We start from the raw sequence: 17,313 nt of genomic DNA, 5'->3' as shown, positions 1-17,313 counted from the left end.
AGAGAGCGTTTGCTTGGAGTTCACAAGTTTATTAGTGAACGTGTTGGGGCCGGTGGTGTTTACATGTGTGATCACTACAGCGCTGGTACTGGCTGCAGGAGGGAGGGAGGGAGGCTGCTGCTGGGCTGGTCGCTGTGATGTCACCCAGGAAAATGATGGGCTTCTCTCCTGGATCAAGGCACCAGGCTCGGGGCTGGTCTGTCAGAGGGACTCCACTCCTGCTTGCGGGGCCTGGCCCGGGGGGATGAGGGTTTTCAGGATCTCTGTGTAGTAGGGGCCGAACACCTGCTGATTGTGGTGTGTTAGGTTGACAAACCTTTGGCCCAGTTCTGCCAGCTCTGCCTCAATGAGAGTGAGGCCCCCAGGGAGGTCCAGCAGAGAGCGCTGCACACCGAGAACCAAGCAGCATTTGAGAAACAGGTGGATCCGCTGATCTGTGAGCAGGAAAGACAGTGAGAAGGGAAGCCACAGGCGACTCTCAGGGAGAAGTGGCCCTGCACTCTTCCAAGCTCTAAGTTAACCTCCCTAGACACGGGAATCTGTTTTGTTTGGTCAGGTGGGGGAGGGGGGAGCAGGGGAGGGGGCTGCTATCTAGCCCTCAAGGGCAAAGCAAGGATTGGCAACCAGTGGCTAGTACGTTTTTGACCATTCCAAAGCTTATACCCACCAGAAGGTCCCACCAGGAGGCGCTCAGGCTGAGCCCTTGGATGGCTGATGTTAAGAGCAAGGCCAAGCTCAGAACCTCCATTCCCACGTGTGACGGTGGGGGCGGGAGTCCCTGCCAGGGGAGCGGCCGCCAGCCTAGCCAGCAGCGTTGCCTGTGGGCAGGGGTGAATGTCACGTGTCTAAGACTGCAGTCAGAAATGACCGAGAAGGCCAGGGATGGCCTAACAGGTTGGTTGGCGTGTGCCACACCTGGAAGTCATGAATTCCTGGTGCAGATCTTCCTTAGAGCCAGAGTCCGTCTTTAAACTAAAAAAGATATATTTTTCAACCCAACATTTTGAAAAACTAAAGCCTGAACCGTGACCTGCCCAGGGATCATGCCTTTTACTGGTAGGTGGCTCAGTGCCCAACTTCCAGGGGCAGTCTCCCTCAGCCACACGGCCTCCTCTCCCAGGACACTCACCAACGACGCTGCGGACACAGTTCTGCGCGTGGGCGATATCCTGGAGCTGTCCCATCAGAGAGGCCGTGCTGTCGCTGCTCAGAGCCGCGAGGCCCATGCTCTTGAGGCTTTGATGGATCTCCTGAGACACCTGCTCACTCACAGTCAGCATGGCCTCCTCGGGCCTAGAGCACAAGGGAGCGGAGGCTGGGACCCATGCTGGCCTGGCATCGGCCAGAGCACTTGAGGGGGACTCCCAGACCTCCTCCTGCCTTCACCAGCCTGGCAGCAGCCCAGCCAATGGGTGGGTTCAGTGTCTCACTCTTATCTCAACACATCAACTATTCTCTACATACAGCACCACATTCTACTTCTCAGGGAACAAGATAAACTAAAACCAACTCTGACAAGCGTGGGCTTGGCCTTGGATCACCTCTGCACCCTCAGCCCCCAGCACTCGTGTCTATGTGCACAGAGGTACATTGTAAAACTTTTAGGACATTTCCCAGGGCCGTCCTGCTCTCACCAGCAACAGTGACCACCCACCGGCATGAGGGCCTGCATGTGATGCTGCCTGATCCCGCCTCACGCGCACTAGGCCCAGCCCACCAGCCTCTCAGCGCCTCCTTTGCAGCAAAGAGCGTGATTCCCTCCACGCTAACCAGCCCCCGCGCCACTCCTCTTGGAGGACAGTTCTCAGTTATGTGTGTCTCTGTCACTAGCCTCAAGACCAGCTACAGAGAGACCCCAAAGACCTTGGCCATGGGCCTCGCTGTGGCCGTACCTGCCTGTGTCCTTGGACATGTCACCTCTAAAGACAAAGGTCCGTGCAGCTCACCTGGAATCAAACTCCTCGGTGAGGGCGTGGGTGGTGCGCTTCAGCTTGTCCACGAACTGCGGGGAGCCGAATAGGACGCTGCCAGAGGAGCTGCTGGCCACCAGCAGGACGGAGGCCAGGACGGTGAGACGGCGCAGCTGCGCTTCCAGCTCCCGCAGCCGGGCCCGGTCCGCCAGCAGTGTCTGAGGACGCGGGACAGGCCATGAGGCAGAGGGCCTGCCTGAGGTCCTGCCACAGCCGCGGGGCCGCCCCACAGGCCTACCTCAGGGAACTCCTGGTCGTCAGGGTCCCAGAGAAGAAGGTTCAGGAAAGCCTGGGACAACACCATGGTGGGGCTGAGGGGCTCCGGCCCGGAGGCTGCCTCGCTTGGAGAGGGGCCGGCCCCGCTGGAGGCGGGAGCGTCAGGGCTGGGGGCAGGCCTCAGGTCTACGGCCGCGCGGCTCAGCCACTTGGTGGTGTGGTCCAGGAGGCCTGGGGCAGGGCAGCAGCCTCAGCGGGAGGTTCCGCTCCAGATTCCCAGGCCAGGAACTACTGCTGATGGGGTGCCTTTCTGTCTTAGATAACTGCCCCTCCCACCTCACAACATACACACTGAGGAAGAAACTTCTGCTCCTAGAAGGAGGCAGAGTGCTTGCTGGCCTCCTAGGCAGCCCGAGGCCGCTCCCGCCCGCCTGCCCGCCCGAACCCGGCTGCCTGCTGAGGCGCTCCTGGAACTGCGCCCGCTCGCGCTGGATGGAGTGCTCGCGCAGGTGGGGCTGGCGGCTCTGCAGCGTGTAGTTCCTCATGTCCATCTTCATCAGGCCCAGAACCTGGAAGATTCCCCTGACAGACAGAACAGCGTGCTCATGCTCCGAGAGGGTCTCCGGGAGAGGGGAGGCGCTGACTCATAGCGCTCAGGTCAGGGGGCTCTAAACTGATAGCCCTGCCCCCTCATTTACAAAGATGACACGGGAGCCAGGACCCAGGCCCAGAGCGAGCGGGTGTCTGGACCTCGAAGCCTCTGAGCCAGACCTCCTTCCACAAGTCACTCTGCTCTCTCTTAAAAGGGGCGTCGGTGGAAGACCACACCAGACACTAACCATTCTTTCTGGGAAGTGGGGTTACAGGTGATGCGATTTCTGAGCCAATTTATTTTATTGATTTGAGAGAGGGAGGGAGGGAGGGAGGGAGGGAGAGAGAGAGAGAGAGAGAGAGAGAGAGAGAGAGAGAGGAAGGGATGGGGAGAGAGACAGAGAGAGAGACAGACAGAGAGAGACTTATTGTTCCACTTATTTATGCATCACTGATTGATTTTGTATGTGCCCTTACCAGGGATCGAACCCACAACCTTGGAGTATTGGGACAACACTCTAACCAACTGAGCTACCTGGCCAGGGCTGTGGGTCTACTATTTTTTATTTTTTTATTTTCTGGAGCTATGAAATGAGGATAATCCCTCACCTCTGCCCCTCATACTATGTGAACTGCAATAAGAAAACTTGGGAAAGCGATGTTTGAACTCCTTGGAAGAAAAGATTGCATATGAATGTTGCATTGTAGAATGTTATACAGGCCCAGCCCATCTGAGGATACCCAGAGGGCCCTGCGAGGCCATCTTTGGAAAAGGAAAGCTCCTAGGCCAGAGCGAAGGACTCAGGATGGGGTTCACAGGGAAGACAGCCGAGACGGGGCAGCCATGCGGGGTGTGGCCCGGGGGCGGCAGGTTCCGGGGACAGTAGCCAGGCTTCACCTCAGTAGCAGAGCGGAGTCTGTGATGCCATCTAGCTTCTGCACGGCCGCATCCCGAACCGGCGCGCACAGCAGGGTCATCATGCTGAGGATGCACTTGGAGAGACGGAAAACGTTCAGGTCCCCGCGCGCCGCTTCCTGCTGCAGCAGGTCGGCGGCCAGAGCTTCCTCGACCTCACTTCTTAGGCGGCTCTGGCGTGGCAACAGCAGCGACAGCAAGATCTGCCCAGGAAGAAAGCCCAGGAGGCTGCACTCTGCTCAGAGCCCCACTTTCCTCTTGGAAACCCCATTAGCCACACACATCCCAGCCGGTGTCTGCTGTTTAGAGAGGGAGGGAGAACTTCTCTCTCAAGGGAATCAAACCTAAAACCTGGGTATGTGCCCTGACTGGGTATCGAACCTGTCATCTTTCAGCCTACAGAATGGGATGGCACTCCAACCAACCAAGCCACACCAGCCAGGGCCCAGCCTGTGTCTTTTAAGGATCAAGAAGTCAGGTCCCTAAATTTCCTAATGTTTATCTTTAAGGACCAATAATAGGCCATGGCTTTAGGGGATCAATTATAGCAATAAGATGTCATTCTCTAGGCAGAATGAGATAAAGAGAGAAGCAAAATCAAGGTGTGTGATTAAAAGAAACTCAGGGTGCAACGAATATAAAATACACACCACGCAGCGACGAGGTACTCTTCATTTTAAAAAGCAGGAGTGTTTGCGATTTACTTCAAAGAGCAAGGAGAAACTAGGCAAAGGAACTGTTAGGTGTTATCAGAAATAGTGTATTAACCTGAAAATGTAAGTTCCCTGTGAGCAGCCTCTGCCTCATCTTTGTGCCTCTGTAGCAGACAGAACACAGTGGGGTCGAGGGATGGGGTTCAATGAACGTTCGGTTAATTGAATGGAATACCGTGCTGTTATAACAAGATCCCATCTGCTCAGCTTCTTTGTAAGCATCGAAATGGAAGTTTCTCTGTGCTCTGTACTTCATGGTGAACTATGCCAGTTTCCCCCTGGAGCCCTCAGTTCCAAGTCTGCTCTCAGCGCCTCCTCTGACAGCGAGAGGAAGAGGTTCCCCTGGTCCATGCGCTCCCCCGGGCAAGCCCTGGCACACAGCTTCTCTTTGTTCAAATTACCGTCTTGTTTCTTCATCCTGATTAGATGCTGACTGATAAAAAATTGGCACAAGAGAAGTTCTAACTGAAATGGCTTATGTCCATGGGCTCTCATGAGCAGCAAGTAGCAAGTATTTCACGATTCAGATGCCTTAGAACAGGGGGGGAAACGTCCGGCCCGTGGGCCGTATAAGGCCCAAGAAATCATTTGGTCTGGCCCTGCCAAGGCATTAGGGGCGAGTTAACTAAATGTTTGACCAAATGCAGCAGGCTGATTTTTAAGTGGATAATTTTGTATGGGCAGGAAAAAGGCTCCCCACCCCTGCCTTAGGCAGGCAGACTGGAGGATGGCTAGTCCCCCCCATCATGCAGCTGCCGTCAGCCCGGTGAAGCTGGCAGAGTTCCAGAGGTGTGCACCTGGCCAGCCAAGTCCTCCCAGGTGAACGGCCAGCGGTGTGCCTCACGGCGCCCACCGTGAAAAAGAGGCGCAGCCCTTTGCGTCAAGGCAGCATACAGCACCTCAGGGTTTTGTGGATGAAAAGGGGGCTCTGGCGTCAATCTGGTACATCATGTGACTCATCATACATTCCTAGCTGGCACATAACTTTTTTAGTAAAAGGTTCATCTTCACCTCAAGCAAGCCCTGTCCATTGTTCTTGTCCATTGTTCGTTCCAAAGGTATAAAAGACACTGCAAAACTGTCCTTTGGAGCATTTGAGATCTTGCTTCCTGGCATGTTATAAACTCAACTTCTTATAATAAAAAAAAAAACTCTCTACAGTTCTGATTCAACATCCATTTTGAATTGCTCATAAGTTTGCCAATTTCAAGTGGGAACCAGAGCCCGAGGAGGCTCCACAGCAAGTCCAGGCCACTCTACCACTTGGCCTTCCCATCCAGCAGGGCCGTGATACTTGAAGTGTCCGTGGGGGCAGCACAGCACAGATCTCCAGGGGTTTGGAGCACAGCGTGCCTTTTGAGAAATGGTTCCTGGCTGGCTCCTGGGCCTTGTCAGAAAGTAAGCCCTCACCATCGGACATCGGGTGGCCATGGGGGCTGCGCTCCTCATGAGGAACTTGGTGTTGTCCGACCTGCCCAGCGGTGAGATTGGGTGATTGGGGAATCCAGATGTGTGGAGGCCTGCGTATGGAAGCTGAGCAGCCAAAGGAGTGAAATGTGACATTCATCAATTTATTGTCTCTCAGCCTTAAATCCATCCTTGTTTTCTCTGCTCTGAAAAAATGAAGTTCTTTAAATATTTTTTCTTTACTAGATGGTAAACTTTAAGCATCATCTGTAGATGGCACTATTAATTAGTTTCTGTGCAGCATAACAAATTACCATACACTCGGAAGCTTAATTAAGCATATACAGCCTGGTCAGTATGGCTCAGTGGCTGACCTATGAACCAGGATGTCATAGTTCGATTCCTGGTTGTGGGCTCAATCCCCAGTATGGGGCGTGCAGGAGGCAGATGATCAGTGATTCTCTTTCATCATTGATGTTTCTATCTCTCTCTTCCTCTCCCTTTCTCTCTAAAATTAATGAAAACACATTTTTTTAAGAAAAGAAAAAGAAAGCACATGCATTTGTTGTCTCACAGCATCTGTGGGTCAGAGATCCAGGCACAGTTTATTTAACTGGGTCCTCTGTTCAGGGTCTCACCAGGTTGTAATAAGGTGTCAGCTGGGCTCATTCAAATTGTGGCTGAATTCACTTTCTTACAGCTGTAACCTGAAGGGCCCCAGCTTCTTCCTGGCTGCTGGCTGGATGCTGGTCCTGAGGCCACCTGCATCTCCCTGCCATGTGGCCTCTCCATAGGCACCTGTTTGCTTCTTCAAGGCCAGCAGGAGAATCTCCGTCTGCTGAGACAGTCTTCCATAGTGAGATGTGACAGACCACCACCTTTGCCATATTCCATTGGTTATAGGTAAGTTACAGATCTCCTCCACATCAAGTAGACAGGACTATTTAAGGATGTGGATCTGCGGGGGAAGGGACGCAGGTCACTTTAGGGTGTGCCCATCACATACTAGAAAGACAATGGAAAAGCCGAGAGCCTTTCTCTCTCAGTAGACTGCTCACTTGGCAGCTCCTGCAGGTGGTATGGCTTTGCCAGCACCCATTTCCCATGGCCTGAGTGGCTTCTCCTGGGCGGGCTCCTGCAGTGCACGGTGCTCAGCAGCACACACAGGCCAGCAACTTCTCCGGCATAGCTCTGCCCTCCCAAGTGGATCCTTGGGTGTTCTATGTCAGCCTCGGGGTGTGGTGGGTTCACCTTAGATCTGATTTTCCAGTAGTCCTTAGAGTTCCCCTTGCTTCTTACTAGACCAAAGCCCTCATTTCTCCAATGCCCTGTGATAATTTTTATATTAAAACTCCTTGTTGAAATGACTGTACAATCTCTGTCTACAGGTTTAGATTCTGACTGACTCATGGGCCAAGCTCAGTTAGAGTTTGCTAGCCACTGACATTTGAATGAGTTGGGATGCCTGGGAACTTTACACCTACAAGCAGAAGGTTGGTGACTCACCTTTTTAATTTCTTTCAGAAGTTCAAGAGCACAGCTGAAGTCTGGGGGCGTAGCTGATAGCTGCTCTTTAAGGTGATCCCAAAAGGCATCATGCATTGTCTCCTTGGCCTGGCCTTCCAGACTGTAAAGGGGTTAAATAGACAAATTACTTTCTCTGACCAAAAACTGTCATAAGATCCTGTCTCCTAAGCCCCACACAGACAGTGTTTGCTACAATAAAAGATCATTATACTGACAGGGGAAGGCCAAGAACTGTGTGTGGCTTGCAGCAGAGTTGAAGAGCGGGGGTCAGATGTGGATGTCAAGGGCCCGGTGATCCAGAGCCACCCTCCCTCTGCAGCAGGAAGAGCCCTGAGCAGAGGCCAGGTGGGGCTTTGGCCCTGATTTTACATCTGGCCTAGATAACATGGGGCTTGAATTCTATTTATGTGTATATACAGCAATGCACTAAAGAGTCTTTCGTTGTCCTCTGGTCCTCAGGCCCAGGAAAGGGTTTTCCCTCTTTGCACATAGACTGAAATACCCACAGATATTTCCAAATCAGCAGTCTAACCGGAATTCACTATCTTCCTCCTCCAGACCTGTTCCTCCTCTACCCTGGGCTCAGTGCCACTACCAGGTAGCCAGTCACGGCAGCCAGAAAGATCGGTCCTTTTTACCCTTAAAAAAAAATAGAAGCAAAGGCAATTCCATTTAGAAAGGATCGTGCTTTCAACAAATAGTGCTGAGACAACTGGACACCCACATGCAAAAATATGAATCAGACACAAACCTTCTACCTTCCACAAATGGCTCACAGACTGAACATAAAACTATCAAACTTAGAGAAGATAACTAGGAGAAAATCTAGGTGACCTTGGGCTTTGCTATGACTTTTAGATACAACACCAAAAGCAAGATCCAAAAAAGAAAAAATTGGTAAGTTGCACTTCATTAAAATTAAGAACTTCTGCTCTTTGAGAGGCACTGTTATGAGAATGAAAAGACAAGCCACAGACAGTCTTTACTAAGCACACATCTGATAAAGGATTGTTTTCCAAAATATACAATGAACTCTTAAAACTCAACAATAAGAAAACAAACAACCCAATTCTAAAATGGGAAAAGATCTGAACCAACACCTCACTAAAGAAGATATACAGATGGCAAATAAGCCTATAAAAAGATGGTCAGCAACATATGTCATTAGGGAACTGCAAATTAAAATAAAGATGGGATACCAGTACACACCTATCAGAAAGTCAAAAATCCAGAACACTAGAGCAACAGGAGCTCTCAGTCACTGCTGGTGGGGATGAAAATGGTGCCGCCAGTCTGGAAGACAATGTGGCAGTTTCTACAAAACCGAGCACACCCTTGCCATACAATCCAGGCATCAAGTGAGCTGAAAACTGTGTCCACACAAAAACCTGCAATGGAGATCAATAGAGCTTTATTCATAATCGCCAAAACTTGGAAGCAACCACGATGCCATTCTGTAGGTGAGTGGGTAAATGGAAGGTTATTCAGTGCTGAAGAGAGATGAGCTCTCAAGACCCCCAAAGACACAGAGGGGCCTTACATGTACACTGCTGAGTGAAAGAAGCCAATCTGAAAAGGCCACCTACTAGAGGAGTCCAAATACAGGACCTCTGGGAGCCTATGGAGACAGCATACAGATCGCTGGTTGCCGAGGATTTGGGGGGCGGGGGGTTTGGGGGGAGGCGAAGAAGGATGAAGAGGTGGAGCTCAGTGGATTTTTAGGGCAGTGAAATTACTATGTATGATACAGTACTAGTGGATACACGTCATTATACATTTTCAAAACCCATAGTATATACATCTCAAAAAGTGAACTCCAACATAAACTGCGGAGTTAATGTGTTGATACTGGATTGTCCATTGTAACAATGCGCCACACTAATAAAGATATAAATAATAGGGGAGTAGGTGGGAACTCTCTTGTAATTTCTGATAATTTTTCTGTAGAAATAAAACTGCTCTAAAAATATCCTATATAATAGCTAATATGCTAATTAGACTGAACAGCATAACAACCGTCCTGACAACCTTCCGGATGAAGCCAGGGCTGCGAAGGCCAAGGCAGTTGGGGCAGTGAGGGCTGAGCCCCTTGCACGAATTTCGAGCATTGGGCCTCTAGTTAATTAAAAAAACAGAAATGACAGGAATCAATTTTCCTCTGAATGTTTACTTAAATGATGTCTTTGTGCTAAAGAGTTAAACTAATAGAAAAAGAACTATTTGAAAATTCTGAGGCTGAACCTTATCATTTCCAAATAGGTACTGGTTGTCTTGAATTAAACATCCGCCCTTTAAAAAAGTACAGCAGTAATACACGCTCCTTGTAAAAAGGGAAAAAGGCAACACAAAGATGAACAGACAAGTCCAAGTCCTCTCCCTACACACAAATCTTAGCCATCAGAGGTAACCAGCTATCATCTGTCCCCCGGTCCAAAGTGCGCTGGAACTGTGCTGAGCTCTTTCCTCTTCATCTTATTTATTCAATCCATCTCTGAGTCCATACATTTTGCTTCTTGAATGTCTCTGGAGTTCATCCCTGCTTACCATCATCTCTTACTTGGACCACCATCATAGTCTATTCACTGATCCTCCTGCCTTCTGTCTTGTCTCTTTTTAATCTGTTCTCCATCAGTTCATTCTAAAACCAGTGATTTTCCTAAAATGCAATTCTGATCATGATGCCATGCTCATTTAAAGCCCTTTAAGGGCTTCCCATCACCAGCAGCATAAATGGCTTATACTGCATGACCCCCCTGATACTGCTCTGCCTTCCTTTCCCATTTACCTCCTCCTGTTTCCTAATACCTGTGTGCAACCATACCAAGCCCTTGAAAAGCACAGAGCACCTTCTACCACCACTCTGTGCCTCCAACATATTGCTTTCTGTACCTGGAACAGTCTTTCCCACCGACAGCACCTGGAAAGCACCTATTCGTCCTCGAAGACTCAAATGGAGTCTTTGTAGGCAAAATCTCCCTCCAGGGCACACCTCTCTGACCCTCCTGGGGCAGCTGATTGCGCATTAGCTCTATACACACAACTTATCCGTCATTTTCTCTTATCAGCCGTCTCCCCTACGAAAGCTTCTTGGCAGCAAAGACAGTGCCTGGCTCACTTACAGCTACAGCTCTAGTTGTATCTCACCCCAGCGCTCAGCATTCTGCCTGCCACATAGTACGGACTCAACAATGTCTGATGAATGATGCCCAAACATGGGATTTCTTTAGGAACCCACAGCATCGTATGCGCCCACAGTAAAGCCAATTGCCAATAATGAGTCACCTCAAACTGTTTCCCTGCTTCATGCCCCCTCTGTTTTCCTCCGCCTATGCCGGCCCACTCCTTGACCATGGCCCCTAGCAGACCTCCGCTCCCCTGTTCCATTTCCCTCCCCTCCTGCCACATCTAAGTGGCCAGAGAGGTGGTAGGTCTGGATTTGGGTGAAAACCTGTCCCAGAGGAGCTGTGCTTGGCACGGACCCCTGCTGGCATCAGGCAGGGGCAAGTCAGAGCATGAAGACCAGGCAGCAGCTTGGGACAGAGAAGGGCACCTCAGTAACAGATTCCTGGAGTTGAGAATTTAAGGGAGCCGACCAACCACTGGCATGAGTTACCTGGTTATTGGTGGGAATCAGAATTGTTTAAAATGTAAAATCTGACCGTGAGTTTACCCACTTAACTGCCAACGAGCAGCAGAGCCCTTCGCTTCATACTTACTGAGTGCTTCTTACTTACTGCAATGTCAATAGAACTAGGCAGACTCAAAATAAAGCTGGATGGGAGAAGTATTATTATCAACAGGATTATTAACCTAATTCACAAATTAAGCTGATTATGAAGCCAGGAAAACAGCTGGAAATGCCACTATTAGAAAATTAATCTTTTTATCTGTCCCTTTTCGTCTGTTTTCACTCAAAAGAGGAACTGATAGGAGCTAGTGTAGACAGCTGATAAAATGACCCCAAAGATTTGTATTTCCTGGTATTCACATCGTGGTGTAATCTCTTTCCCTAGAGCAGCCGTGGGCAAACTACGGCCCGCGGGCCGGATCCGGCCCATTCGACTGTTCTATCCGGCCCACGGAGCCGAAAGAGCGGAGGGTTCTCTTGCTCTCCCCTCCGCTCCTTTACTTTCAGTTTATATTAGTTCACACAAACACTCCATCCATGCTTTTGTTCCAGCCCTCCAGTCCAGTTTAAGAACCCACTGAGGCCCTCGAGTCAAAAAGTTTGCCCACCCCTGGCCTAGAGCGTGGGCTGGGTTTAGGGACTCCTTTCTAGGGAACAGAAGTAGCAGAGCAGGCGGTTCTGTCTTGGGCAGCAACTTCCAAACTCTCCTTCTCCTAGTGAGGGAAGCCAGCTGCACTGTGGGGAGGCCCAGGTGGCGAGGGGCAGAGGGAGGCTCCTGCCAGCAGGCAACAGACTGACGGCACAGTTAAACCATGCCCAGGCTCCCGACGCACAGAAACTGTGAGATGGTGAGCATTGTTTTAGCTGCAGCGATGGACAGCGATTCCAGGCTGCTTCCTCCGGAACTGTCAGAGAAGATCTGAAATCTGCCTATTTCTATTGAATTATTAACTGGGTCCCAGAGTGAACAGCGGACAATACTAGTAATTGCTTTCGTTTACTCACTGGTTCAACAAAATTTGCTTCTTGACCCCCTGATACCACCAATTATAACTGATCACTCTTCTGTTTCATTGTTGAGACCTCTTAAGGCTAATACCCAATGACTGATTGTATCATTAAATAAGAATGCTTCTGTCTGGCCAGTAGCCACCGTGCTAAACACCTACCCCAGGACTAATAAGAAGGGAAATGAGAGGAGCCTGTACCTGCTTGGAGGTAAAACCTTCTCTTCCCTGTGGAAATCATGATCCATCCCAATCCCGCGGCTCAGCTCGGGCACATCGTTAACTGACTCTGTCAGACCTGTGGCGGAGAGAACTCGTGGTGGGCAACGGGGCACCCACACAAGTCTGGGTGTCTAGTTATTCACACTCACTAAACTGAGTAGGCCCCACGTTTGGATTTGAACTGCTTACACAAACTCGTTCAACCGTTCTAGTCTTTTATGTTTTCTGAACTCCAGGCCCCATGGGGGTGAGGGAGGACCAAAAAAGTTATTTTATAAAAAACAGAAAGTGAAATTGATCAAAACCTTTCTCTTACAAAGTAACAATTAAGTGGTAAAGAAACAATTTATTTGCAAAAATAAACATTATGATAAATGCGTATTATGATTCCACACTTCTCTTCCTGCCTCTGATAAAGTTAAATTCTCCACACGGATGGTACTCAAGAGGCCCACGTCACCTGGTCTTCTAAAGCAGTAGCTCCCACATTTTAGGATGTCACAGACTAACAAAATTTCCAAAAAGATTTTGACAACTGGCCAGCTTTTTGTTTAGCCATCTATGCCCAGAGAAACAAGCAAATATGCAAATAAAACTCCACCCTGCCACCACCGAAACCATCATCTATAGACGAGAGCCCAGGGTAGCTTCCAGAACAGCCAGGGAATCCTGTCAGAGTAAAGAGCAGTCCTTTAAGTGGGATCAACTTAGCTTTAGGAAAAAAGCACAGTAGCTTTATTTCGTTTTACTAAATATTGCTAAGCATTTTGTCACAAACCAGCACTAGTGTTTGGGAACCACTGTTGTAAGTTGTTAGTAAAGACCCAGCCAGTAGATTCTTATGAAATAGGCATATATGGTAGTTACACTGGTTACTGGGCATCTAAAACAAAGTTGCATACAATAAATCATTTTTCTCACTCTCTTTCAATGAAGCGTCATTTGTTCACAGGAAAGTATTTGGCTCCTAGACATGCAGGGGATACTGATGAACTGACTGGCTGTGACTTGGTAATTGTTGAAGCTGGTGATGATGAAAGGGGGATTCATTATTCTAGGCTCTCTACTTATGTAAATGTTTTGATTTTTTCATTTATAAAAAGATGTAATGGTCCTAGCCGGTTTGGTTCAGTGGATAGAGCATCGGCCTGCAGACTAAAGGGTCCCAGGTTCGATTCTGGTCAAGGGCACATGCCTGGATTGCAGGCCGATCCCCAATAGGGGGCATGCAAGAGGCAGCCAATCAATGATTCTCTCTTATCATTGATGTTTCTATCTCCTTCTCCCTCTCCCTTTCTCTCTGAAATCAATAAAAAAATATTTTTTTTTTAAATATATTTTATTGATTTTTTACAGAGAGGAAGGGAGAGGGATAGAGAGCTAGAAACATCGATGAGAGAGAGACATCGATCAGCTGCCTCCTGCACAGCCCCCACTGGGGATGTGCCCGCAACCAAGGCACATGCCCTTGACCGGAATCGAACCCGGGACCCTTCAGTCCGCAGGCCGACGCTCTATCCACTGAGCCAAACCGGTTAGGGCTATAAAAAAATATTTTTAAAAAAAGATTTCATGATGCAAAAAGTAAAGTTATTATAGAAAAGAAGTTACATAGGCAAATGCCTTTGTTCTTAGAAGATACATGATGAAGTTTTTAGAGGTACATGACTTATTTTCCATGAGAAAAAATATAGAGAGCACGCACATACAATGTGGCAGAAATGTTAACAGTGTGGGTATTCACTATGTTCTTTTTAACTTTTCAACAAATTTAAAATATTTCAAGGTGAAAAGTTAAGGGGTGCATATATTCTTTCTGATTGGTGATTCAGGTTTCTTAGGATATATTCCTAGAAGTGGGATCACTGGGTCAAATGGGAGTTCCATTTTTAATTTTTTGAGGAAACTCCATACTGTTTTCCACAGAGGCTACACCAGTCTGCATTCCCATCAGCAGTGAACTAGGTAAGGTTCCCTTTTCTTCACATGCTCACCAACACTTGTCATTTGTTGATTTGTTGATGGTAGCCATTAGTGACTTTGAACATTTTTTCATATGTCTCTTGGTCATCTGTATGTCCAGTTTGGAGAAGTGTCTATTTAGGTTCTTTGCCCATTTTTTAACTGGATTGTTGGTCTTTCCTTTGTTAAGTTGTATGAGTTCCTTATATATTTTGAAAATTAACCCCTTATTGGATGTATCATTGGCAAATATGTTATCCCATGCAGCGGGCTCTCTTTTCACTTGGTTGATGGTTTCTTTTGCTGTTCATGGCAACACAATTTAAAATAGCTAAGATGTGGAAACAGCCCAAGTGCCCACCAGCAGATGAGTGGATAAAAACAAGCTGTGGTACATTTATTTACATAATGGAATACTATGCAGCAGCAGTGAAAAAGAAGGCATTCTTACCATTTGCAACAGCATGGATGGACCTGGAGAGTATTATGCTAAGCAAAATAAGCCAGTCAGAAAAAGAAAAATATCATAATCTCATATAGATAAGTATATATGGAATCTAATGAACAAAATAAACTGATGAACAAAATAGATCCGTAGACATAGAAGCAAGGAACAGACTAACGAATTCCAGAGGGAAGGTGGTGTTGGGGGTGGCTGGGGGGAGAGATTAACTGGGGAACTTACATGCATATATGCATAGCCCATGGACACAGACAATAGTGTGGTGAAGGCTTGGGAAGGGCAGGTGCAGGGTGGAGGGGGTCAATGGGAAAAAACAACAAAGGGGACATCTGTAATACTTTACAACAATCAAGATATATATTTTTTAAAGGTAAGGGGAAAAGGTGATTGCAGAATTTACCAAAGTTCCTGCTTAGGTGAATTGAACCTTAAGAGGATAGTTGAAGTTCCCTTTGTTTTTCAGCCTCTCTGAAGTCTTTAGTCCCAGCCAAAATGGCCATACACAGTCAAATATGTAAACTTACCAATAATTCATTAATTCAAAATGAGAATTAAGAGGAACTCTTCAGAGATCGAGCTATAGCAGCTTATCGAAGGACTGAGGGAAATATACACAGGCACACTTTCCAACGACAACGAATCCAAGTTCATTGCTCTGACAAGACTGGATGCTCCCTACAGCACATGCAATCCAACAGCCGCTCAGGAAAGAGGGCTCACAGAGGAAGCAGAGGTAAAGTGCAACTAAGGCAGATGTTTTAATTCCCGATCCCAGGGACAAAGACATTTTCGAGATAATAACTAACTCAACCAAGTCCACCTAGTATATACAATTTCAAATTTATTTTTTTAAAGAGGAATTTGATTATTCAACTCTGGATTCATTAAAAAAGCCACCTCAAGAACTTAAATAGCTTAAATTGTCTTTACCAAAAACCCCACTTTCACCCCACATTTCAAATCAGGATTCCAAAGCACCCAATTTGCTGCTTTAGTGCCAGTCTCTTAACCAGCAGCGACCCCACGTGGCTACAAGAGAAACAAACGTAATTCAACTAAGTAGCAGGGTCTTGAAGTCATTTTCCCCATTTCAATCTTCAAGAATTTAACTCATGCCCTAGTGGTTTGGTTCAATGGATAGAGCATCGGCCTGTGGACGAAAGGGGTCCGGGTGCGATTCCCGTTAAGGGCAACGTACCTTGGTTGCAGACTTCTCCCAGCCTGGGCCCTGGTTGGGGCTCATACAGGAGGCAACCAATCGATGTGTTTCTCTCACATCGATGTTTCTCTCTGTCTTTCCCTCTCTCTTCCACTCTCCCTAAAAATCAATGGAACAATATCCTCAGGTGAGGATTAACCAAAAAATAAAAAATGAAAATAAAAAATTTAACTCATGTTGTTGGATTCAAACAGGTCTGCAGATGGGTGACTAGTACACGCTGCAGATGGTTATAGGAGAAATGCAGGGTGAGTCCCAGTGAGATTAGACCCAGCAAAGCGACCTTGTGCTCCAATAGGAACACCTACAGTGTAAGAGGGGAATAGGAGCCCAGGGCAGTATTGCTTCTTGAGATAACGAAGTACTGAGATTCCTGCCTGGGATCATTGGGTTCTTTAAAATCTACCCCAGATGTCTGCCATTTTCCACCTACAAACTGAAAATACAAAAATAACAAAGATGTCTTTGAACCGAATGGGCTTCAGGATGGAGCCTCAGACAGGGTGCCGCGGGCGGCTCTGTGGGGAGGGCCCAGCAAGGACTTCTCCGCCTCAGCCCGGGAAGGCGCGCAGCTCTCCCGGGGACAATTCAGTGCCTCCCCGGTCCCAGGCACTGCCCAGCTGGGGGCTCCGGAGAGCCCCCTCCTGGAGCCTTTCCCAGCCTCCCTGGCTGCGCCCTGCAGAATTCCAGGACAGGATGCTGCCCTAGTGTGCTGGGCGCAGCACCAGTCACTTGGAATATTATTTTCTCTCAAGAGAAAAAAAAAGGAGCAACCTGAACTGACTCGGCCTCCAATCTTGCCCGATTCAAATCAACAGCCCGAGTCGCTTCCCGGCGGCTCTCTGAGAGCCTTGCGGTCTCCAGGGGCCTCGAGGTGCGGTGTGGAGGACGAGCCAACCCAGGAGGAGGGTGCCCAGGGCTGCGCTGCGGACCCTTCAGTGGCTTCCTCCGACCTGACACTAAGCACCCGAGGGGCGAGGGGCGAGGGGCGAGGGGCGAGGGGCGAGGGGCGAGGGGCGAGGGGCCCCAGGACGGGACCTACGGGGAGGCTGGTCCTCGGGGCTGCTCTTGTCCTGCCCTGGGGCTCCGAGCTTGCGGGAGCCGCTCTCCGCACCGCTCGGGTCCTTCAGGGGCACGTTCTCCTCCACGGCCTGCATTTTGCTGATGGAACCTGGGGGGAGGGATGGCGCGCCGTTGGCGTCAGGGCAAGGGCTCCCCAACTGCCCAGGGGGTCTGGGGCCCGGCCCGCCCCCGCGCCCCGTAGACCAACCAAAAGAGGGCAGCCTCGGGGTCTCCCAGGGGCAGCCGGGGGCACAGGGGCCTCGGGGAGGGACGGGAGGTCAGAGAGGCCGGGCGTCGGAGCGCAGCGGGAAGGTGAGGCCGAGGGGCGGCGGCGGGGCGGGCCGCTGGGCAGGGCCACCTCTTCGCCTGCTCGCCCGACGGCAGGGCCCCGGGCACCAGGCCGCCTCACC

At 49.2% G+C, this 17,313-nt stretch overlaps 1 protein-coding gene across 1 annotated transcript; it reads right to left on the bottom strand.

Moving 5' to 3' along the window:
* Nucleotides 1-15: 15 nt before the first annotated feature.
* TCP11 (t-complex 11) lies at nucleotides 16-7,430 on the bottom strand. The gene is made up of 7 exons (XM_080664987.1): nucleotides 7,320-7,430; nucleotides 3,676-3,896; nucleotides 2,632-2,768; nucleotides 2,209-2,417; nucleotides 1,947-2,128; nucleotides 1,130-1,293; nucleotides 16-434 (listed from the first exon to the last, which is right to left on the bottom strand). The coding sequence occupies exons 1-7, from the start codon at nucleotides 7,413-7,415 to the stop codon at nucleotides 202-204; spliced, it is 1,242 nt and encodes a 413-aa protein (XP_080521113.1). The 5' UTR covers nucleotides 7,416-7,430; the 3' UTR covers nucleotides 16-201.
* Nucleotides 7,431-17,313: the final 9,883 nt, after the last annotated feature.

The sequence above is a fragment of the Plecotus auritus genome (genome assembly GCF_963455305.1).
Source record: "Plecotus auritus genome assembly, chromosome: 4".
NCBI lineage: Eukaryota > Metazoa > Chordata > Mammalia > Chiroptera > Vespertilionidae > Plecotus > Plecotus auritus.
Note: the sequence above shows the minus strand (reverse complement) of the source record. Positions and strands in the feature narration are given on the sequence as shown.

Coding starts and splice junctions, on each gene's coding strand:
- TCP11 (XM_080664987.1), bottom strand. CDS start 7,415: ATGCATGATGCCTTTTGGGATCACCTTAAAGAGCAGCTATCAGCTACG. Junction 2,769..3,675: donor GACTCCGCTCTGCTACTGAG/GTGAAGCCTGGC, acceptor TCTGTCTGTCAG/GGGAATCTTCCAGGTTCTGG. Junction 1,294..1,946: donor ACCGAGGAGTTTGATTCCAG/GTGAGCTGCACG, acceptor CTTGTGCTCTAG/GCCCGAGGAGGCCATGCTGA.